This window comes from Macadamia integrifolia, chromosome 5, assembly GCF_013358625.1.
Source record: "Macadamia integrifolia cultivar HAES 741 chromosome 5, SCU_Mint_v3, whole genome shotgun sequence".
NCBI lineage: Eukaryota > Viridiplantae > Streptophyta > Magnoliopsida > Proteales > Proteaceae > Macadamia > Macadamia integrifolia.
The window spans coordinates 32,161,635-32,186,624 of record NC_056561.1 but is presented as its reverse complement, the minus strand read 5'-3'; the positions used below and the strand labels follow the sequence as shown (position 1 = coordinate 32,186,624).

General features: G+C 39.4%; 2 protein-coding genes across 14 annotated transcripts; one reads left to right on the top strand and one right to left on the bottom strand.

The window, feature by feature from the left end:
* Window positions 1–418: 418 nt before the first annotated feature.
* Window positions 419–7,733, bottom strand: LOC122079251 (DEAD-box ATP-dependent RNA helicase 21). 13 transcript variants are annotated; one of them, XM_042645554.1, is made up of 5 exons: window positions 5,418–7,733; window positions 2,813–2,884; window positions 983–1,102; window positions 750–844; window positions 419–601 (listed from the first exon to the last, which is right to left on the bottom strand). In XM_042645554.1, exon 1 carries the CDS (start codon window positions 7,569–7,571, stop codon window positions 5,454–5,456), a length of 2,118 nt encoding a protein of 705 aa, XP_042501488.1. In that variant the 5' UTR covers window positions 7,572–7,733; the 3' UTR covers window positions 419–601; window positions 750–844; window positions 983–1,102; window positions 2,813–2,884; window positions 5,418–5,453. The 13 variants fall into 13 exon arrangements, with proteins under 13 accessions (XP_042501488.1, XP_042501487.1, XP_042501481.1 ...); XM_042645553.1 differs by having other exon boundaries at window positions 419–844; window positions 983–2,349; window positions 2,483–2,884; XM_042645547.1 differs by adding an exon at window positions 2,203–2,349 and having other exon boundaries at window positions 419–1,102; window positions 2,483–2,884.
* Window positions 7,734–14,821: 7,088 nt separating this feature from the next.
* LOC122078015 (alpha-glucan water dikinase 2-like) lies at window positions 14,822–22,931 on the top strand. The gene is made up of 8 exons (XM_042643892.1): window positions 14,822–14,893; window positions 14,972–15,081; window positions 15,614–15,767; window positions 19,661–19,975; window positions 20,852–20,962; window positions 21,114–21,212; window positions 21,322–21,456; window positions 22,777–22,931. Exons 1-8 carry the CDS (start codon window positions 14,822–14,824, stop codon window positions 22,801–22,803), a joined length of 1,023 nt encoding a protein of 340 aa, XP_042499826.1. The 3' UTR covers window positions 22,804–22,931.
* The last annotated feature ends 2,059 nt before the right edge of the window (window positions 22,932–24,990 follow it).

The window sequence follows — 24,990 nt, the reverse complement described above, 5'->3', positions numbered from 1 at the left end:
AGAGAGAGAGAGAGAGAGAGAGAGAGAGAGAGAGAGAGGAAATAAACTAATGACTATCATAACCACAATAGAAAACTATATCTAGCTACATTAGGAAACTAGTTATAATAGGAAAGTCATCCCACAGTAACTTGAGACAAAGACTATAACTAAAGGAAAAGGATACCCTATGATATGGAGGTCTATGGGCACCCATAGACCCCCAACTGATATACAATCTGACAGACATCACCAGCAAAAAAACAGTAAAACACCATTACACATCTAGTGAAGAGCCCTGAAAACATATAAGAACAATAATTTAGATTATTGTATGCCTTTTGAAGTGGTTATTAAGGACTGCCTTAAAAGATAACAATGGAAAACAGTTTCCATACACATTCCTAAGGTGCCTTATGTTTTACAAGAAATGCAATACTTTAGTAAAAATTCACAAACATATTGATTGATTGATACTCAGACATCCACAAAATTCATCCACCAAGCGTAAAGCTGTTGCATCATTAAATGAATCTACAAATCCATTCAGGGCTTTATAAGTACTGATTGCATATAGAAAGTCATATAGGAAAAAAAAATTAGACCACAACTTGACCACATCCTGCAAGCAAAGACTGTAGTTTGAATTTTGATCTGTAGAATTTCTGAGGTGAACGAGTAATCAGCAGTTAAATGAAACCATCCACCGACAACTAAGAAACAGAACACTTCCAAGAAGCCACACATATATTAGAAGAATTCATGCCAACCTGGAATAAAAGGACAACTTCTGAAAAATATCACCCACAGGAAGAAGTTGCTTCACCACATCAGTACTTATATTGATAGGCATATTGGAGACTACCTGCAAACATGTCAACGTTGTAGCAGATCTACCAGCGGCTACAGTACTAGAAGCTTAAATAAAATAAAATAAAATACGAAGATAAGTTTGGAACCACTTATCCCTGGATGGGTTAGATGAGGCATCTGTTTGCTCAACTGAAAATGTTGATGAAACTAATATGCTCCTGAACTTGGATGATGACTATATGGCGGGTGCATTGAAGGATGTAGGTTGATCATCTATAAAAGTTGTTGGTGCTTCTGATGATATATATGGCTGCAATAATATTATAAAACAGGTGACCAGTTCATCTAGAATGTTTTCTCATGTTCTAGGGACACCAATCTCAGAAAATAATAATACATGCATGTAATACGAAGTCTAGAGGATAGAGGATCGACCACAAGAAGCATATTTCAACAGCATTTTTTTTTGGATGAATAAATACCCAAAGAGAAGAGAAAAAACAAGGGGAAAAAGGGGGGGAAGGGGAGGCTTAAGCCAACAAGGAGAAGCCAACCCCAAGGGGAACAAAGCAAAGCAACAAAACTAAAAAACAGAAACAACCATCAAGAGCCAAGATAAGGCCAACAGCAACCAAAGCCAAAGGGGGGGGGGGGAGGGCCAGCCAAAAGGCTCCAGGAGGAGATTATGTGATCATTTCTGAAGGAGTAGGGGGTCGGCCTGGAGCGAAAGGAGCACAGGGATTGGATTTTCTAGGCGACATCGAAGAAGATGGCTTTCCAAATCCTATCCGGGGATCGGGAGTTGGAAGACCATCTACGAATGTTGTGCTCCATCCAAAGATGAGTGATAGTAGCTGAGAATGCTAGCTTGCCAATGGTGTCGCAGATAGAGGATCCAGCAAATGTCATGTCAACCCAAATACATTGCCTATCAAAGGGGAGAATAGGCCTACGAGAAGGCCAGCAACGAACAAGGACAGTTTTCCAAACCAGGGATGAGAGGGGGCAAGAGAAGAAGAGGTGGGGGATATCCTCTTGGCCATCAGGGCAGAGGCAGCAAGCAAGATTGACAGGGATATGCTGGTTAATAAGGAAGGACTGCGTAGGAAGGCAGTTGGAGAGACATCTCCAGGTAGTAAAGCTGTGACGGAGGATATGGCCTTTGAACCGTGCGAGGTTATGCCAAGGAGCAACAAGACCCGAGGATCTGACAAAGGACCAAGCAGAAGCAAAGGAGAACAACCGATTGGAAGAGGGAAGCCAGACACATTTGTCTTCCCTTCCTCGATGACCAGGGGGGATAGGAGGGAGAGAGGCCCACAGATCCACAAGAAGTATATTTCAACAGCATTACCATACAGAACATTGAAGGCACTTTAGCAATGGATTTCAGAGGATCAAAGATTTCACCATTCGAATCCCTTGGTGATGCTTTGGGAAGAATCATTTTAGTAACCCTCCATGGGCCCTTCAAGCATACAGGACAATTCATAACCCCACCAGCATCAGTCAATCCATAGAACTTTAGATCTTTCCATTGCAACCTAGGTAAGGCATCTATCCATATAAAGGATTAAGTTCCATTTAATTTTTTATCAAAATAATTTTTAATGGACAAGATGTACCAAAAAATTAAGTAATTGAAGCACAATGATAACTGATAAGGGTAGATATGATATAAAATTTCTACCCATGTGTACCGAAACTTGTTTCGCTTGCAGGGAATCAACCGTGATATTGCAGATATATACTTGTCTCATGATCTGAGGTTCACTGCAGAGGAATATCATTTTTTTTTAACAAAGCCAAGAATATCATACAACCTGTTTTGTTCAGAGGATCAATATATCCAAATGATTCATGGATATGGCAACATCCTGTGATCTACATCAGTCCAAGCATAAGTTCGAGCAAAGAGAAAAATTTACTTCTGAAAAGACGCATGATTTTACAATCCTACTGAATTATGAAACCTCTACATTCATCCAATCATTCAAATAACAAATGGATTAATGCTCACCAAGCAGAACAATCAAATCTGGTAGTCTAGGTGAGGGACCATAGTTTCTCTTTCTGGGATCCTTCGTTCAAGCTGCAAATATACAAACAGGCATCTATTTGACTTTCATAATTTAAAAGAGAAAAATAACACTCAATTTTTCTTGGCAGAACAAAGGCAAAAAATGTTAGTAAATGGATGTGGGAAGGGGTTTGGCATGAGAAGTTACTAATTCTTACATATTTTCATGCACAAATAGATAATCAAGTCATTTATAGTGAGTTTCCAACATTGAAGTAAGAGCTTGTGCATAGCACAACACGAATTTTGTCAACTCCTCCATTCCATGCTCAAATACACAATATTGTTCTACTGGATTGTATTCTTTCTTCTTCTCTATTCACTGCCATTAACAAGTTCTATTTCAGAGAATTTTCTGCAACTAGAACCTTTGTTTCTAGAAGATCATATGCTGCATGCTTTTTGAGATTAAGTAATCTAGCCATTATATTCTCTCAAGATTTTGACCATATTTCACGAACCCTAATGGGGAACTCATTTTGAGTCTGACTTAATTCTGACCATCTGATCTTGACATATTTCTGTTTTTCCCATTCTAACCCTACCCTCCGTTAGAGCAACTGTTTTAACCTTTCTTGTTAAATCAATTGTAATTTAAGCCACTGCTTATGGATACGGATCCAGAATCCAGAACCGGAGTCGGATCACTTACGGCCCACTTAATTAACAAATAGCATAAATATCATAACCAATGGCCGTTTTGTAATATCCTAGAATTCTCAATAGTTATTAGTTAAGTTAAAGGGCAGGGGATATGGAAGAATTTATTAATTATTGATCAGGGGTAGTCTTGGAAGCAATTATAAGGTATGGGTAAGTAGTAAATAATGATGGAATGAGGGGTAATATGGAAAGTGAGCAATCAAAATTAGAAGGAAAGTGAATCGCGAGTTGAGGCTTATCATCTCCTACATCTAGCAAGAACCAGAGTCAGAAACCAGTTGTGGCTACGAAGAATAGAACTTCCTCCCTAGAGCCCTATTGGGTCTCATATTTTAGGGCAAGGTTCCCAAGTCAGAGACCTCTTGGATGCAGCTAAGGGTTATCCAAAACAGTAATGGGGGAGGGAGGATCTGATGTCTGAACTTTGACAGACGTTAGAGCCAAAACCAGAAATGGTTCCAGGTAAGAAAACACACCTGAGAGGAGGATTTGGAGGTCAATACTCCAGGGTTTGGGTTGCCCTAGAGTGGCAATTTCACCCTAGAAATCCCCCAGTTCAGATCGATGCGCCACTTGAAAGTTTGAAGCAATTCTTTAAGGACTGCTAGTACCGCCAGTTACGGGGAAAGGAAAACAGAACCATGAAGAAGGAAGTGAAGGAAGACAGAGAAGAGAAAGGGAAAGAAATAGAGATCGCACAAAGGGGGGGGAAGAGGGTCACACAACCTAGTTTTGCACCATACCCGGCACCAAAACATTCATTCAATTCATTCGTCAAATCATGCTAAACAAGTTGTGTTACATGCCCTTATATGATAAACTGACATTAAAACTTGGCTAACTGAAATAGAAACTCCTAATTACTTCCTAAATCTTAGACTAATAGAGTAGAAACACAATTAAACTAAATTGGAACTTTCTACTTGTCCAATAGCCATCTCCCAAAATAAAAGATTATGCATCTTCCCAATTAAAATAACTCAAAAAAAAAAAAGCAACCCAGTGCACGAGGCTCCCGCTACTGCAGGGTCTGAGAGGGGCAAGTGTACGCAGCCTTACCCCCTGCTTTGCAGAAGAGACTGTTTCCAAGTTTTGAACATCTGACCAACATGTTGCAATAGTGCAACTTAACCATTATGCCACAGGTTTGCCCACTAATTAAAATAACTCAATATTTCCTAAATAAAGTAAACCCTAAAATATCCTACCAATCCCAAAAATCCAATTGGACCCTATTCGTCCCGATCAAGGTTTCCTGGAGGGTCAACCAGTCTAGCCTCGATTCTGCATCACTTATGTCATATGAAATTGAATCAACTGACCAATACAAACCCTAATTTCTGAGTTCTGTTTGGCCTTGGAAACTACTATTTTGCCCCTACTTTGGTTACTGTTTTCCTCATCGATATGCTGATTTTCAACTGTCTTAATCACTTATTCATAACAGATTTCAGTGTGAATCACTTACTCTGTGTTCTGTTCTTGTCTGCGGATTTATTATCTAAATACCCTTCTCCTAGATTGGCTAGGATTGTCCCATGTAGCCTAAATTATTATTTGATTGAAAGACCTTGTCTATGGGCTATTGTTTTGACCCTTCAAATACAGCAGTACAATTTTAGGCCATTCTAAAAGTGTGCAGTTTATTGAGTAATTGAATTATGAAAACAGTCGAAACCATAGCTAGATGCAACAGTAAGTAAAAAATATGCTAAACAAAAATAAATCCATGAATAAGAAGTATCTTCCACAATTCGAAAAATTCAACATCCCAGATTCCAAACTCCTCATCAAAAGATAGATTTTTGGTTCTGCTAAATAACAGCAAACAGAACAGTTTGTCTAACTACAGAAACAGAACAGCAAGGTATGTTAGGTGTACCCATGAAGAAGAAGTATCTTCCTGGAAACAAAATTCTCAATGAGCAAAAACAGTGTCATTGCGCCTGGGAGGTCTGTCAGGAATTGCTCCCGGCTTGAATTTTGATGCCTCATGTCTTGCCAGCTCAGGAGGCACAGGGCTGTTGCTCTGAATAAGCATCTGCTTGAGATCATAGAAGACATCAGTATCGTGCAGCGTCAAAAACGTTGTTGCCACACCAGTCTTCCCAGCACGCCCTGTTCGTCCAATGCGATGAGTGTACATTTCAATATTCCCAGGCATATCATAGTTTATGACATGAGCTACATCAGGTATATCAATCCCACGTCCTGCTACATCTGTTGCAACAAGAACATTAAACCGCTTGGTCCTAAATCCTTCAAGGCTAATCTCCCGCTGCTCCTGTGATTTCCCTCCGTGCAACGTTGTCACCCTAAAACCTTCCTTATCTAAACCCTTTGCAAGACCATCAGCAGCCTTCTTTGTATTTATAAACACCATTGCAGTCTTATCCCCTAGCTCATTCAGCAACTTCCGCAATCTCGGCATTTTCTCTGATTCCTTCAGCATGATCACAGTCTGCGTTATGAGATCAGTTGTCTTTCCAGCAGTTCCAATGTTAACCACAACAGGGTTCCTAAGGTACTTCCTGGCAAGACGCTCCACAGCTGGAGGCATGGTAGCACTGAACATATAAGTCGTCCGATATATCTTTTTCTCATCAAGCTCTTCATCTTCATTCTCTGGTTTTAAATTGCTTGAAGGCATTGCATCCAACACCCCAACAACCTGGGGCTCAAAACCCATATCAATCATCCTATCAGCCTCATCAAGAACAACATAATTACATTGGTTAAGAACAGCATATCGCCTCTCCAAGCAGTCAATAAGTCGTCCAGGTGTGGCTATAACAACCTCACAACCCTGTCTGATCTTAAAACCCTGCTCTTCAATAGACTGCCCACCAACAATTGAGACCACCTTGATACCCAAATAGTGAGCAAACTTCACAGTTTCATCTTCAATCTGCTGGGCAAGCTCCCTGGTAGGAGCCATGACAACAGCATAGGGCCCTTCCGCCTCATTCTCCTCACTCATAGGAGGTAATCTAGAGATGTAAGTCAACATAGGGAGAACAAAAGCAGCAGTCTTCCCCGAACCAGTTTCTGCAATCCCAATCACATCTCGCTGTTGTAGCCCTAGTGGAATCGCAGCCATCTGAATCGGAGAGGGCGTCTTGTACCCTGCCCTCTCCACCGCCTTCAAGAGCTCCGGAGTCAACTTGCTCTCAGCCCAATTCCGCATAGGCCTGGGAATCCTCGATCCTTTATAGGAAATATTGAAATCCTCCCTGAAAATTCTCCAATCCCTCTCCGTCATCTCTTCAAGCTTCTTCTCCGACCAGTGCCGATCGACCCTCATATCGAAAGTGTCATACAAATCCGCCGCCGCTTCTTTCTGCCGCTGGGCAGCAGCTTCCTCCGGCTTCTCCGCAACCCCGTCTTTCTTTCTGATCTCTTCTCGCATCTCCTTCTCGTTTTTGGCAGCAAGTTTTTTCTGCTCTCGCCGATCCATTCCAGCACGAAACCCTCTACCAAACAATAACTGAGCCTCATGAGGGTTCTGGTATAATATATTCATGTCCCGAGAGGTGTCCTCAGTGTTCTCCCAATCGAACGAGAACCTGAACTTCTCGCTAGGTTTAATAACTCGTTTTTTAGGTTTTTTGGTTCCGAGGTACTGATCTTTAATGGCTTCGAGCTCCTTGTCACGTTCTCGGCCGGCTTGCTTCTCTAAGCGAGCCCTCTCACGCGCCTTGTTCTCTTCTTCTCGTTCTCTCTCGCGGTTGCGCCGTTCCGAATCTCGTTCTCGTTCTCGCTCGCGGTCACGTTCTCTGTCACGTTCGCGATCACGGTCACGATCACGATCCCGAGAGCGGTGGTGACGGTTGTCAGGAGAATGGTCAGATTTGGTGGATCTATTCTGTTCTGGTTGTTGTTGGAGACGAAGCTGTTCAGCTTTGCGTTTCTGCTCTGCTACTTCTTCCTCACGGCGTTGAAGGGCTAATTGCTCGCGTTCGGCTTTGGTAAGGAAGACGGGCTTCTTGATGTTGGTGGAGACTATAGCACTGACGTCTTCGATTGGACGCTTCATGTCGACGTTAATGGTGGCTGAGTTGCACAGCAAGATTGTGTGAGGCTGTGAGCGAACGATGAGTTTATGACTGATCGCTTGGTGACTTGCAGGAGGGGAAACCAAAAACAGCTTGGTGAGACGGTCGAGACTTCGAGCTCCTCTGCGGGGAGGAATCTGGGGGAAAACTGGCTGAGACGACTTCGGATCGGGACATGTGGATCGAGACACGTGTCATGATCACATGAGGGATAAAAATCATCTGCAATTCCCATCTCGTACAATTCTGTACAATACCCTGCAGAGGTTGACACGTGGACAACTTGAAATAGACGGTTCAAATGCTTTGTTGATTAAAGCTCCACCAAAATCGATTAAAAGCAAATGAATCGATCTATCCAATGAATCAAACCGAACCAGTTCAACTCTCCCGTTGGAAGCCACTCGCACGACACTCTCTCTCTCACCCCTCTCTGACTCTTTGTTACATCTCTGAACCCCAACAAGCTTGCTCTCCCGAAGGAGAAGCTCTACTACCCTAATCGCTCGCTTTGATCACTTGAGCTTGCTTCCCCCTTTCTAAAACAAAGCGAATCAGCCTCACTCACTCTCCTCTCTTCCTAACTACTCCCAAACCCACCTCCCACTCTATTAATGGCCACAAATCCTCCACCGGTGATTTGGTTTCGATGAGGTGGGGAGGGGCTGCTGGTTGCATGTCGCATCTGTTTCTGCAATCACATCTATGCTTTTCTCGGTCGGGTAGGCAGCGTTGTGTACTGTGATGCCATCGATGGCTATAGGTAGTAGCCTTTTCATTTTTTTCTTCTAGCCCCAACCCAAGTTGCCAAGTTCCGCTCCGGCGGCAATTGGAGGAGGGCTTTCTTGGGGAACGGTGGCTATTTATATATCATTTTATCGGAACTAATAATCGCCGCTTCTCTTTGAGTCTTATGGGGTGAGGGGTGAGGGCGCTTTATTTCTCTCCTATAGGGCAACTTTGGATCCTTTGGCATTTTTCACTTCATCGATTTAGAGATGCATTTTCAGTTAATGTATGTCGAGTGCCAATTCTTGATGATGTTTGTTCGTTTCACGTCGGGTTCAATCCCCAATCCACCAATTTAACCCGAAGGGATTAGCGCAGTTGGCTTAGAGGGGACAGTACTCGGCCTCAAGAAGCGAGGTCCAGTGATCAAACCTTCGCCACTGCACCTAACTTCTTGGGGCCACCGCATGAGAGTTTCCATCTCGAACTGACCCGGTCCTGTGTAAACGGTATCATAATGACCCCAAGGACTAGTCGGGTCAAAGATTCGGACACCCTGGGTATCAACAAAAAGTATGTCAAGTGAAGGCAAGTCAGAATCTGCTTTTTTCTCTCATCTCCTATTTCATCTCTACTATGTATGTAACTCTGAAATAATCCAGCTTTTTCCGGAACTTAATGAGAGATAATTAAACATTCTAATTACCTAAAAATTGGACATTAATAATGTTTTTAGTCATTATGAGATTGGTTCGTTGTGAATTGTTATTATCTACCTTCTTCTGTATTTAACCATTTATGACTTCTGGAGCGAGTAAACATTCTTCAAGTAGAGGATATGAAAAAACAAAGAGCAATTTATTCTCTTCTCTGTCGATCTTGTTATTGATATTGGGGGACCAGTTCAAATCGAGAGTATCAACGACAGCTTCATGAGCAGAGAGAGAGAGAGAGAAATCGACTTAGGGTAACAGGGTGACAGAGCTTATCGTTTGTGAGAGCGAGCTTGTTAGGGTTGAGAGGTGTGAGAGACAGAGAGAGGGGTGAGAGAGAATGTCGTGGGAGTGGCTTCCAACGAGAGTTTAATCTATTAGTCACAAAGTTGAACTTGTCCGGTTTGATTCATTGGATGCATCGGTTCACTTACTTTTAACTAGTTTTGGTGAGCTTCAACTAACAAAGCATTTGAGCCGTTTATTTCAAGTTGTCCACGTGTTGACCTCTGCAGGGGGTATTGTGCAAAACTATATGAGATGGGAATTGCAGAGGATTTTTATCCTCATATGGGAGATGGAGCACGAAACAGAGTTTCGGTTGAAAACAATCGTTTAGGTTTAGAACTTCTTTTTCCCCATCTTCTTCTTTTCCCTCCCTCCTCTCCTCTCCTCTCTTCGAATCGAGAAGACATAATTGTGGTGTCTCCTTCTTCCTCCCTCTCATTCGAATGACAGAGAGCTAATGAATTAAAAACTCATTTTTGAAACCTAGTCTAGGCATTACCTGCAAAAATCGATTCCCTCTTATCTGCAACAATGCTCCTCCATATCTACAACAACCATTATTGCTATTGTTTTTGTTTTTCTTTACTATTTTATTCTATCGATACATAACGATTTATGAAAAATTACATGATTACCCACTTCTAGGTTTCTCTTTACAAAATTAACCACCAAAAGTTTCAGTCAACAAAAAAACTAAAAATTAGGTTTCCTTTTACAAAATTACCCACTTAAAGTTTAAAAGGGTAATTTACAGCGCCACCTCATAGAGAATGCCACTATTATAAGAACACCTCTTTATATTTCTCCAAATTAGACTCTGAACCCTTATCGTCAGTCATTGTTAAGGAATATACCTTATATTCAGCTATTATATTTTATTTTAAATACCAAAATGCCTTTACTAAATATGAAGTACCTAAAATACCCAAACCCTCCATGTTTCTTCCTTTCTCCGTTCCTTCCAGTTCCAAGGTTCCTTCAATCCACCACGAATGGACCAGAGGCCGCACAATCGGTCGTGGCTCTTTCGCCACCGTCTCCCTTGTTAAAACTCACCGGTTTGGTGAGGTTTTCTCAGTGAAATTTCTGGAGCGTAACACATGAGAATGGTCGATTGATGTACAGTCTCTTCATGGAATATGTCTCCGGTGGTACCTTCACCGATGCTATTCGAGATCACGGTCGGAATGTTTTGATTGGAGCAGATGGTGCCAAGATTGCTGACTTGGGTTGCACGAGATGGATCGATGAGGAGGATGAGGAGGCTCCGGCGATGCCAATCGCCGGAACCCCTATTTTCATGGCACCTGAAGTGGCTCGAGGGGATGAACTGAGTTTCCTTGCCGACGTTTGGGCAGGGATGTTTCACATCTGTCGATTCCTTTCACGTTTCTTTCCCATCCCCTCTTCACACTCTCTATCCCTTCGTGACTAAGAAAATTAGAGCTCCATCTCTCAGTTTCATTTTCAGCGATCACTTCCTTCAGCCACAAATCACCAGTTATGCATAAAACGGAGTTGCACGATTTGTCCGACGATTCAGATTACGCTGCGTCACAGCAGTAGCTAACTACTCTCTTGATTTTCTTGGGATTTCTTTCAATCTCTCTTTCTCATTGCAACAAATTTCCTAGTTCGATTGCTGTCCGTCTCCACTATCACATCTTTTTCCTAATTTTCTAAGCTCTCTCTCTATTCTCTGTCGCCTCTTGTTCGTTCTTTGATTTTTTCAGTGAATTCTCTCGTGAGATTTATTATTTGCCTCACCATGTCTGCAGAGAATCCAATGCACTGTGCAGTGCAAAGAACACAAGTACAAACCTAATCTACTGATTCTCGCCATGTCTGCAGGCATTCTCAGCTCAACGAGAATCTCAAAGAGAAGCGTGGAGATTGATCGAGCGATCTCCCTCCCAACTCCCAAGCAGCAACATCTCGATTTCGATGCCTCTCTTTCCTCCTCGCTTCCCAGATCTCCAAAGCAATATCGCTCTAAAATCGAACCTCCGATTCTCTCTTCAATCATTCCTAACTCCGTTGTCGAAGGTGGAGAGAGCAGCACTCAGATCGTACTCGTTGATGCTTGGCTGCAGAACAAGAACACAGAATGTGAGCCTCGTTCTAGGATTTGAGAATGGTAATGCATACCAAAAGGCTTTTTTGACGCAGAATACGCTATGAGAATGCATACCAAACACAGACCGACAATCGGTTTCTTACGATGCTGATTGCCGGGACCCTTGTTTCTGTATTGATTCTCAACGTCCTTCCTATTGGTTTTTCAGTCATTGATTTGAACGGTTTTTCAGTCCAAGAGGGGAAGAGGAATGAGTTTTAATGAATAGGATATAACCGTCGTTTTAATTTTTTTATTTAACAATGACAGACGATAGGGTCTGAGTCTAATTTAGTGAAACAGAGAGAGTATAATTGTAATAATGGCATTCTCTATGGGGTGACGTTGTAAAATACCCAAGTTTAAATTAACAAAAATACCCAAATTTGAGTTTTGGTTTACAAAACTACCCACTCAGTTTTAGTGGTAAAAAAATACATGATTATATGTGAAATAAGGTGAAACAGGGCCGGTTTTCTTAAAACCCCAACCCAATCCTAGGTCCTCAAAATTCAACTCAGACCCAATCCAACCCTATCGGGTTCATGTGTTAGGCCCAACCCTACCGGGTTCATACCAACCCAACCTGGCCCTAATTGACCCTATCAGGGTTGGGTTGGGTCGGGTTGGCCTGGGTTGGATTGACATTGGCTTCTATAATGGTAGGATTAACCTTGATTGATATTTTTTTTTCATTCATGTTTCATATATTAAAAAACTATAGAAAAATAAAATACTTATTATAGCCCTAATTTCTATTATAAAGATGCAAGGTTAAATTTCGAGCTGGGTTGGGTCGGGTTGGGCCGATTTGTTGCTTCAACCCTAAACCAACCCAATGCTGGCCTAGAGTTGGGGTTTTTCAACCCTGACCCAGGGTTGGTGTTTTTCAACCCTAACCTAGGGTTGGGGTTTTTTAACCCTAACCCGCCATCAGGGTCAAAAAAACTTGGCACAAACCCTGTTCGGGCTCAGGGCGGGTTCGAGTTGTCAGGGCCAAACTTTCACTTCTAATGTGAAAGATGAAGAATCATTACTTTGGGTAGTTTTGCAAACCCAAACCAGATTTTAGGTATTTTTGTTAACTGGAACTTTGGGTGAGTAGTTTTGTAAACCCAAACCTAAATTTATGTATTTTTGTTAACCAAAATTTTTTTGTGGATAATTTTGTAAAATGAAACCCAGAAGTGGGTAATCATGTAAATTTTCTTAAAATATACCCCTCAAAAGATTCCTATTTGGGAGAATAGACCATGGAACAAGCTACAACTAGTAGCCTATGGAAAAAGCCCAACGCATTAGCTAGCTACAACTAGTTATAACAATTGTATTTTGGAAGCGGATTGGGATCCTTTCTAAGACCAACGATTCATTCAAAGACTGAAAAGGCATTGACAAGTGTTGAGATTTGTGACCAAGCCCCTGCAGCCTTTGGATGATCATTGGAAGGGCGTTGGAGGGTGTAGTTGTTGGAGAGGAGCTTGATCCCTTTGAAGCCTAATGAAACACAACGCACAATGGTGCTCTACGTCCTAAAATCAACTTTACTCCACCCAAGAATCGCCGATTAAGCCGGAATCAAAATCCATAAACATACATGGGAAGATATTGATTGAATTCGAGAATGAAGCTTCTACATATGGGCTCGAAGGGTGTCAATTGATCAATTCCATACAAAATTTTATCAATTTTTTGTCATCGATTTGGGATCGAACTATTATCTGGTTTGGTTCTGTCCGGTTGCAATTTTGCATGTACACATAAGGAAACTAATGGCGTCTTTTTCTGGATTTTGCTTTCTTTTAGGTTTACTATCGGTCCGGTCTCAGTTGTCCATCCGCTTAAATCCACTATCTTGGTTTCGGTCGGTGAACCTGACCCGTCCGATTTGGTTTTGGTTTCACTAGTTCCATAAAACATATAACCTATAAGGGTTCGATTCATCCTGGTTGAATTGGTTGCTTTGATTGGTCTGGACCGGTACGGCAAAGTCCACGTCAATTATGACCGTTACCCTGTGGCTTTATATGTTCGAGATGGAGGTTCTTTTTACGCTCTCGTCTGGGACAATGCTCTTCAGTCTCCATACCAGAGCTTCAGAAACCCTACAAGTGCCGGAGAGAAACCCTAATAAAGCGAAGAAAGCTAAAACCCTTTATGCTTTCTTTCTCTATGCGATATCAAGCTGCAATTTCTGTCGCTAATGGCGACGTCAGAACTTTTGCTTTTCTCTCAGTGAGAAATAGGAATCACATCTCTCTTTGCGACTTTGATTTATGTGAAAATGGCGGATTCCAATTTATTCTTTCGGAGTCGAAAAGTGCAAAGCTTTGTAAATCCCTATGTTTTTCAACTTCCGTTGGGGTTGCAGCATCAGATACGCGCCCTTTTCCCGTCCTAAATTCTTTATTTGGATGTTCTTACTTTCAATGGTAAGGAATCCTAACTAGCTTCTCGAATTCTCCAATTCATTTAAATATCTTCAATTCATTGTTTCTCTTTACATATGCTTTTTTCTGACGGCTCTGAATCTTCTCCCCTCTTCCACCCAAAAAATTATTATTATAATAATGATAAAAGAAAGAAAATCTTGAATAATTTATCATGCTCTTAATGATCATTACCCCGTCATAAACATTGTGTTATTCCTCTGCCATTTGGTTGGTGTTTGACTTTGGTAGCATTAGGAATCTCCTAACTGATTAATGGGAATGAAAATATTTATAACTTTCTAACATATAAAATCACTAGCATCAATACTCATCATGCTAGTGAGATATCAGGGAATTTAATCGTGTAAAATTGATGTACAGTGTGACAACAAGAAGCAGTCTGATTGTGCACCCTGTTAGCATTTATGTTAGTGTGGCCCAGGCTTCTTTGAGTTTGGTGTGAGTCGATTTTTATTTCATGCCTTAAAGGAACCTCAATGAGATTGGAATAGAAAATTTGATCTAATAACCGGGTAAAAAAAAAAAAAAAAAAGAAGAAGAAGAAGAAGAAAGAGAACTCCTAGGAAATTTTGGTATCTATGCTGATTAATAGTCAACTCACAACTAGGGAAGAAAGTCAATTCATAAAATTATTGTACTTTGGTTGATGCACTGATGAATAGAGATTCCTTACTGACATGTCTTTTCTCATGCAGACCTTGTCTAAATCAACTGGCGAAAGACATGCCAAGTAATGAGCTTTGAAGAAAATTTTGATTCCTACCAAGATGTGAACACTTGATTTCCCTAATGGAACCAGCTGTCAGATTCTACTTCAACGAGCATGTGCATTCTTCAAGGAGTCAGGTAATAGGAGCTACATGTTATATATGGGATGTGCAATGCAACAGAAAGTACTTCATCCAGGTTTTGTCATTGAGTAAGCAGTTACAATGGCATCCCCAAAGTCTACTAACCTTCCTCAGGTTTGGCATTTTAAACTCGAGGAAGGGATGCAGCTTCAGGTAGTAGTTTTGACAGTATAAGATGGGAACATATTTGGAAAATTAAGTTATTTATGTGGGTTCTCTTCATTCTTATAGGTTAATGTGTTTGGGTCTTCCAATGGGTGCAATGCAAGGATTGAGCTTCAGCTTAAGAACTGTTCAAGGACATGGATTCTTCATTGGGGTGGTCTTTACCCTGGGCAAAAGTGAAGCCAGAACTGCACCAAAACTTCTATTTAATTTGTTATCTTCTCCAATCTCACGTGCAACGGTAATAATTTTCTTTTGTCTGAATCCTCCTACGGGAACTGGGTCATTCCGGCTGATCATCCTCGTGGAACAAATACCTATAAGCAGACTGCACTGCAGACACAATTTATGATGGTTTGCCTTCCCATTTTTCATGCTCTGTGGACTTTATTTTTAACTTAAAACAAGACCCTCTGACTGCTTTTGTCAATGCATTTCCTTGATGAAAGTTATCTAAGGGGAAAAGTCTCCTAAATTTATATATTTTATTAAACTGCAGAGTGGAGACATCTATCTGATCGTCATTGAGCTGTGCGGGATCCTAAGATACATGCTATTGAATTTGTTTTAAAAGATGGCAGTCATGATAGATGGTGTTGACCTTTCCCTCTAGCTGATCCTTTTGCTTGAGCTATTTACAAGAGTACATTTACATTGAATCAATCATTCTAGACCTTCCACTAATGTCCTATGTCCTTTGTTTGCTAGGTTGAAACTGAACCAAGGAAATTTTCGAATTGAGATACCTGAGAATGTGACTGTTACTTCTCATCTATCTGTACCAAAGGATTTGGTAGACCGCAAGGCATATTTACTTTGGGAAAGTAAGGGAAAGCCAATAAGCTCACCACAACAACAAAAGGTTGATCTTCTTCTTTACTTGAGGGAAAACATATTTTAAGTTCATGCTATGATGGAAGTTCTGACAAAATGATCAGCTGCTGAACAATCTAAGTTAGAAAATTATTTCAGTGAGGTACTCCTGACAATGGGGGAAAACTCCAGAGCAGGGGGGGTGTGCTCTCATAGTTGAAGTTCCTTCTTTGGAATTTTGATGGTTGGTGATATATCCTGTGCTTTGTTCCATCTGTTCCCTTTATGGGGTCTGCGGGGTCGGAGTTGGTTTATGTCAATAAATCAATATATCTGAGTTGGACTTGAGTTTTGTTTTCAATAGTTGGGAGTTGATTATGACTGATTGGTGTTGTACTGGTTCAAGGAAGTTTGGGTGGCGGTGTCGTGAGTTGGGGTATATTCATGTAACAAATGTTGATTTCTGCTGGTAGAAAATTTCTATGATTCTTTTCATAGTTTAACTGGAGTATGATCAAGATCGGTGGTTACTTACTATTGTTTAAGAATGCGACAATAGGAGTATTCAAGTGATCTTAGGCTTGTCTCTAGGGTCTGAGATTGGTCAATTTGGGATGGATTTTCCTGTCACAGCTGACAGCCCAAATTGAATGTTAAAAAATGTTTTAGATTTGGTTCTGCTCCAAAGACTTTGAATTTATGGAAATTTGGTACTTTACGGGAGTATTTGTGTTACCATTAATAAAGGATCAGTTATGTCAAGGTATGGAGAGCTTCCTGAGGGATGATCAGTGGATGGTGATTATCCAAGGAACAGCAGTATAATAAGCCAACAATTATTATTATTATTATTATTATTACGACTACTACTACTACTATTACATTATCATGCTTGTACATCTCTTCCTTTTTTCAGTAATTTGATTGAAATATATCTTCTTTCAAACATCCATTGAAGAAAAATCAGACTTAGACAAGTACTTACCATAAATGCGCTTTAAAGAGCTAAGATCTTCCCAGACCTGAATACATTTTCCATTCCTCACAATCTGTAATAAACCTTCAGTAAATCAGGCTCTACCTTTGAAGATGCTTCTCCATGCCAAGAGGGATGTGCTCCAATCTATGCTTGTAGGAGGTTTCCAACAAGGAAAATAGATGCTACTAATAAAAGTCTTGATTATGAAGAAGCTGTTAACCCAACTTTGCCAACAGTATGCTCAATCTGTTGGTCCCTTTTAATAATAAATCAAAAAAAAAAAAAATCATTATTAAGATGTCTGAACACTTGTCAATTTGCGAATCTTTAGCATGTGACTGATTTGCATGTTAGTGAATAGTTTTGCTGAAATCCTATGATTTAAATTCAATCATACATTAAAGGATTTAAATGCTGCTATAAGGTGTTATAGTTTAGGCCTTATGATTTGTATTTGTATAGTTAGATTTTAAGGTCAATTGCTTTCTAGAATTTTGTATAGGTCACTCAAATCAATGCTTCAATGGCCCAAAACAGGGGTGATATTCACTTTTTTTCTTATTGTGAAACCCTAATGAGACACTTCAAATTGATGTTCAAGTGACAGGAAAAAGTTGCAGCTTTGAATTTTTCAAAAGTTTCTAGAGGCCTCATCTAGGTTCCCTCCTTACTTTTCTATTGGAGAAAGTGAAGTTTGTGGGGTTTTGGTTATATTTTTCACGAAACAACTCGAGTACTAAAAGGTGGGTTGGTGGAAGAGGTTGAACTCGTAGTTTCATCCTTTTGACCGTATACCCTTCATGGGATTTAAGACCTCAAATAAGCCAAGTTTTTGTCCTTCATGCTGATCCCTCTCCTTGACTATGCACTCATCCTTTCCTTTGCTTTCTACTTTCCAAGGCTGGGGCTTATTCTTTCATTGGGGCTTATTCTTTCATTCTTCTGTTTCTAGTTTTCTTCATTTGAAAAATACCAAGGGTCCAAGGCTTCAAGATACTGACATAATTTGGAAGAAATGTTCCTTTGTACTATGTAACATCTGGTTTCAATAACTATTCTAAATTTGGGTTTCTTGGTGGTTAATTCGAATCTAGCACAAACATAATGATTCCATACCTCATGAAACACATGATGCAGGGTGTGAGCAGTAAGCATAAATCATTCTTGATGTCCACACATATTCTGTGTTTGACTTGATCAAACCTGGCCAACATTCTTATGTGGGGCAGCTTCTCTACTTCTATTTTTTTACTTGATTTGTTTTTGTTTGTTTTGCCCTGTTTTGGATTTAAAAGTGTATCTCCGTAATTTGGTTTTTGCATCAGGTTTGGTGGGGCCTGCATCTATTTTGATATTTTATTAATTATATTGATTTGATCTGTAGCAGTTAGGTTTTTAAGTTTGACTTTTCAAAGTGGGTTCTCAGTTCTCACTAGGAGTTTAATGGGTATGGAAGTGGTGATGCCCACATACACAAGAAAGCAAAGTAGCCTATTCCATTGGAGGCATTCTTCATGAGAATAAATTAATTTTGCCTCTGGAAACTCTGGTTTGCTTCTGGATGGTGGCCGATCCATTAAGCCTTAAAGATTCAAGGTGTGCTAGTATGTGCTAGTTAGTGGAATTTAATATACGGTACAACATTTTTGAGCCACAAGGATGGCTGATCTTGATGACTCCAATCACTAGCTCTATAGGGCACACTCATTGGGTAGTCTACATGCCAAATTTTGTGGCCTATCTCAACCATATAGCCCACCATCTAGTTGATTTTATCCTGTGCATTTTAAGCCATAAAATCAAAGTCAAATCAATATATGGCTGATATGGAAACTCTACCCACTGGATAGATAGAGGACCATGTGTATTGGCCATCTGTAAAGCTTCAAGGCCAAAACCAATCATATGGCTGATATGCTTTAGGTATTTTCCCAAACAATTCATATCTTGACCAAGATTGACTTGTTGATTGTGGCATGTAGTGTGTAATTCTTTGGGGCTGAAACTTACCACATGACTCAAGGGTGATTAATTAGGGCTGTTTCAGAAAGTCTTCTTATTTCTAAAAGAGGACCGTGTAGGAAAAATGTCCTCTACTTATTGTTTTGTTGTTCTTTGGATTCTACTATGATTCCATTGCTGTTTTGAATCTGGATTTCATATCCAATGATCAGAGCTCATAGAAAGGAACTTACAAACGTTACTTGAATCTTGAAATCTTGAATCCTGGCCAATTGACCACTGGACTACCTGGTTTAGAAACAATGAAACATATGGCTAAGGAGAAAATCCAAGACCACCCAAATCTCGTTAAATTATAAAGCGGCAAATAAACCTGGCTGCATTTCTTAACTAATCCTTCCCCTACCAAATTCTTCATGAATCCTAATTTTTATCATCTTGAAATAGCCCCTTGCTGATTTTTATGACCTGCAGCAAGGTATCATCTTTTTAGTCAATTGGCCAATGCAAAACCACATTCCACTCTCAAGTCTAGCATTAGCATTTGTTATATATTTGCTCTCAAGTCGATAATCCTAATTGTCTTACGACTAGAAATTACTTATTCCTAATTTTACCCCGCCTTTTTTTTGGAATTTACAACCAAAAGAAAGATTCTTTCTACTTCCTCTCATAAATAAACTTAATTTAATTTGTCGATATAGTCAAATAAATTTTTGAGATTTGTATGAAATATGACGGAAGGTCTTACCAAGGAAAGTACTGACTTTTTTGGAAGCAAATGAGGAATAAAATGATTGATGCGACATGACTGGAAGTTTCACTTGGAACAGAAAACTTAGGAGCAATTCACTTTTTTTATTCTTGTTGTTGGGGGACACAAAGTTATTTTTGGTATTTAGGCCTTACTATTTTTTGGATCTTAATATTATTTGGCTTAGTTTATATTCTACTTTCATCCATCATCTCTCATTCTAATATGACACGTATATCCGATGCAGCAAGACTATGAAGATGCTTTAAGAGAACTCCAAAAGGAATTATCAAGAGGGATTTCCTTGGATGAACTGTGGAATGGCGTTGAGGGAACAAGTACCAGAAAAATCAATGATACTAGAGTACTATCTGAACATCATAACAGTCCAACCTCATCCATTTGTCAGAAAAAGCGTGATGTTGGCCAGTGGTTGCACAAGTATTCTGAAAGACAAACCAAAGGCACCCATCTGCCAGTATTGGTTCTTGTTGAGAAGTACAAGAGAGGAGATAATGTGATCATGCGGCAATGTTTCCATGTTGGTGACTACGAAATAGTGGTCAGCTTCAATAATCCAAAACTCTATATGTGGGAAAAGATAAACTTTGAGGGCCCTTTAAGGAAGCCTTCCCTTGATGGTCCACCTATTTTTAGCCAGACATGGGATTCGCGTGTCAAACTGACCTTTGGATGGGAAGCCCCCATGGATTAGCCAGATGTCAAGTCTCGGTCCTATTTCCACTATAATACCCACCGTGTTGGGACAACGGTTTAAAATGGAGGTGTCCCAAAGTTTCTTTATGGTCCACCTCATTTGAGCCATTCGGAACATTCCTCTGGCCCGATAAACCATTGGATAGGGATGGCCACACCCTGATTTAACCAAATGTCAAGACTTTTGGGTCCCATCTCCACTATATGGACCACCTTATTAGGCCTTTCTACCCTTGTATTTTCAATGTTTTAAAATCTAGGTGTCCGAAGCTGCCGAATTTGAAAATTGGTTATTGTAACCAATTTCCGTAGCTTAATACCTCCATATGGGAGAATGGGATTGGGCTGAAACTTAACCTCATGAATAGATGATGGTGTATTGGTGTGGACAACATGTCCAAAAAATTTGAGCTCTAACAGAGATGCCACGTGGCAAATATTTGAGCTGTTGATGACTCATATTGTTTTCACTCTATTGCTGATATTTATATCCAATTATCCATTACAAAATTCTGTCTTATCATGTAACCATAGTTCATGGTAATAGTGGTCTGCATTTTGTCTGGTTATCATGTTCTTGGAACTTCTGTCCATGTCAAACACTAAGAGAGTTTGCTGTATCTATGCTGCATTGAGAAAAGATTGATGGCCTCATTTTAAAATCTCTTTGCTGCCTACCACATAGCAAATATTATTTCCATTTTTTTTCTTCCAAAAATAGGTTCTTTTGAGGGCTACCATGGCTGACCGTCATATGTTAGTTGCTGTTAACATGAAAGGCACCGCAGTGCTTCACTGGGGTCTGCCAAGGTCATCTTCCGGAGAATGGTTGGTGAGTGTTTTCATTTCCTAATTATTGGAAGCAAGCATTATGGAGTACTGCAAAATGATGCAATTGCAATAGATTAATGTTGTTATGACTTATGATTTTCTGTAGTCGACCTACTACTGCACTTTGTAATCCACCTTTATTTCTTATGAAGACCCCTCCATCAGATATATTACCTGAAAGGTCAAAGCTGCTTGATGGTGCTTGTCAGACTTATTTTAAGGATACGCCCACTGGAGAAGGGTTCTTTCAGGTGATGCATATTTAATTATAGTTTCAAAAAATTACATAATTTTTCTCCTTCATTGATGCTTGACGTCAACTTGGGTTCATTTTTATGTGCATATTTCTTTATAATGCAGTTTGTGGATATCAATCTACAACAAAGGGATTTTCTGGGAGTTCAGTTTGTCATCTGGTCTGGCGGATCTTGGATAAAAAACAACGGATCTAATTTTTTTGTTTCCTTGAAATCAACAGACCGTACATTTGGAAAGGTCATTTTAGCATCCCCTCTTGAGTAGTTAATTGTGTTTACTCTTCTGGGTTTACTTTGGCATTATAAATTTTGTTTAGTGGTAACACTCAGTAGCCATGGGATATAGAAATCGTATATGCTAGTTGAATCTAAATGTCTCCCAAACATTAGGATAAGATTAGGGAATACATAGCAATTAGCCTTGAAACTTGGGAAATGTTTGAAGAGCCATGCTGACACTCTAAAAATTGAATATACTACCACCAAAAAATATTGTAATGTAAGTAAATTTTAAGAGATGGAAGTTGTCACTGGTCCTTGATACACAATTTATGAAAAACCCCAAACAAGAAAAATGCAAAAAAGAAAATTATGGTAATGTTGTGTTTTCACAGTCACTTTGCTGCAGGAGTGATAGTTTTGGTTGGCCATAATATTTTAAATGTTAAACTGTAGTTTGGTAGTTGCATCGCATGTTGAAAAAATATATATATATATATATATATGTATATATATATATTGAAAATTGCAAGTTTCTAATTACACCATAGTTATTGTTTCCCCTTCCAAAAGTGGGATGTGTTGATGATATTTTGAAAGATGCAGTCTACTTTTTAATTCAGAAAATACCTACTCCACCAATCCCCACACCGGCCACTATTTTGATCATTTTGTTACAATACTCCATTCAATTAGATTAGGTTTTGTGCCTTAGTTTAGCTGTTTTAAATGGTCACTGCATCTCAAAAATTTATTCCACCCTTTTCCTTTTTCTGTGGTACTCATCTCTTATTTTGTGGTATTTCTCTAATTTTGGTGCTGTTCAGTTTTGTTCTTGAGTCTTACATAGTTACATGTGGCATAATGTTAGTTTTTTTTCCTGTGCATGACTAAAGCATTAAAATTGCGGGGGAATAGGGATGGAAAAGGTACTGTTAAATTGTTACTCGATGAAATATCTGAGAGGGAGAAGCACGCTGAGAGATCATTAATGCACAGGTGACCCCTGAATTATTGTATCTGGTAGAAATGACCAATAAATATTGGATTAATGTGAACAATCCTTGGCAGTGGAATAAATTTGTATTTGTTTCAAGCTGAGTGTGAGTGGCTGCTGATCTTTATGTATATTGGACCAAGTCTGTTGTAATTTTGTAACTGTTGGATATGCTATGATGAAAGAGTACGTACATAAGCCGTGTTAGATTTGTCCACATGGGCAAACTGAGATGATCCCCTTTTTTTCTGAGTCATATCTGTTGAAATTGTTGTAAAATGTACCTTTCAAAATTGATTTTATTCTAGTTTCCAGCTAATGACGTGCATTTGCTTGGCATAGGTTCGACATTGCAACAGAGTTGACTGAACGCTGCCAAAGTGAAGGAAATTTAGGGCTTATCGGTGTATTTGTTTGGTTGAGGTTTATGGCATGCAGGCAGCTTACATGGAATAAAAATTATACTGTGAAACCTCGGTAAAAAATTGTTCTCTATTTTTTTTTTCTTCCATACTCTTGATTTTGGTTGATTCTTTGTGAGAGTTTAGACTTTTTTGCCTTGTGCAGTTTATTTCCTTTCTCAATATTCTGTGGGTACCAGAAATGTCCATCGAGCTTGATCAAGATTCGTGTTTATGTCTTTACTTTAGTTGGAGACTTTCTGACTTTCTTGACTTTAGTATAGAATCTAGGAATTACTTGTTTCACTACTCTTATTTTTCACTCAGTCATCCTGATAAATCTTAGTTTTATGCATGTGCTGTCAATGATATCAATGACTATGCTGGGATATTATTATTCAGTTAAATGCACTATGAATCTAACTCGGTGGGATTTACGAAATACTTATAGTTGTTTAAAAACATTATTTTTTACCTTTTCATTCACATACTGTCATAGTTTTTAAGGCGCTGATGCGGTCCTTTGGTAGTAAGGCAGTCCGCCGACTTGCGAGAAGTGTGAAAGGTGACCGCCTTATACACTAAGGCGCTATAAGGCGACGCCTTGTAGCGCTTTATGTATGAGGCGGTCGCCTTATGTACTCACTATTTTGAAAGTCAAATTTAAAATTGTTTTGCCGAAGATTCCAAATTACATTTTCTCATTGGCAGGTGTATAAGTTTTGATGCACATGTGATGTATTGGATCGAATTTTTTTTTTTAAAAACACATTATCACATCTGCAGGACCGACGACTGAATGCTTCTTGTCGTATATTTTTTTTTATCCACGTATATCTTCAATCTATCATAATTACTAGAAACATTTGAAAATAGGTTACCGTGAATTAGAACTTTATAACACCATACGTCGGAATATGCTATCCCGCAATGCAAGAGTTGACGCACCTTGCCTTATCCGGACCAGATCATCGGTTACTATTTTTTTTTTTAAACAAATTTTAAAATTACTTGATGAAGATTCCAAATTACATATTCTAATTGGGAGGTGTATAAGGTCTGATGCACATATGATGCATTGGATCAATTTTTTTTTTTAAACAAATTTTAAAATTGCTTGATGAAGATTCCAAATTACATATTCTAATTGGGAGGTGTATAAGGTCTGATGCACATGTGATGCATTTGATCATTTTTTTTAAATAAATTTTAAAATTGCTTGATGAAGATTCCAAATTACATATTCTAATTGGGAGGTGTATAAGGTCTGATGCATATGTGATGCATTGGATCAAATTTTTTTTAAATAAATTTTAAAATTTGTTGATGAAGATTCCAAATTACATATTCTCATTGGGAGATGTATAAAGTCTGATGCACATGTGATGCATTGGATAAAAAACCATATAAAAAATAAAAACCCTTACCATAAAAAAAAAAACCAAAATCAGTAAAAATCGTGCCTCTCATTCTCTCTCAGTTTGCTACTTTGTCTCCAAAACGCAAACCCCCAAACCCTAACGTCCGACGATCCTTTCTTCGGCGATTTCTCCTTCTCCTCCGACAGCCTTCGGCGACATTTGGCGATCTCCGATGAAGTGCTTTCATCTCTCTCCAGGTATGTTTTAGTTTGTATTTTTAATTTCTGGCGATCTCCGTGGCAGCCGCCTCCTTCGATTCTTCTCCGGCGGCTTCTCCTTCTCCTTCGACAGCCTCCGGCAACCTTCGGCTTCTCCTTCTCCTTCGATTCTTCTCCAGGTATGTTTTAGTTTGTATTTTAAATTTCTGATTTGTGCGATTTTTTTTTTTCTTCTTTCTTCTCCTTGCTTCTTCCTTCTTCGTATGATTAGTTTTTTTTTTTTTTTCTTCCTATGGTGACTGTTGGCGGGTTGATAAGTGCAAGTTTTTTTTTTTCTCTATTTTCTTCTTTCTTTTCCCTGCTTCTTCCTTCTTCGTATGATTATTTATTTATTTATTTTTCTTCCTACAGTGACTGTTGGCTGGTTGATAAGTGAAGTTTTTTTTTTCTCTCTTTTCTTCTTTCTTTTCCCTGCTTCTTCCTTCTTCGTATGATTATTTATTTATTTATTTTTCTTCCTACAGTGACTGTTGGCTGGTTGATAAGTGAAGTTTTTTTTTTCTCTCTTTTCTTCTT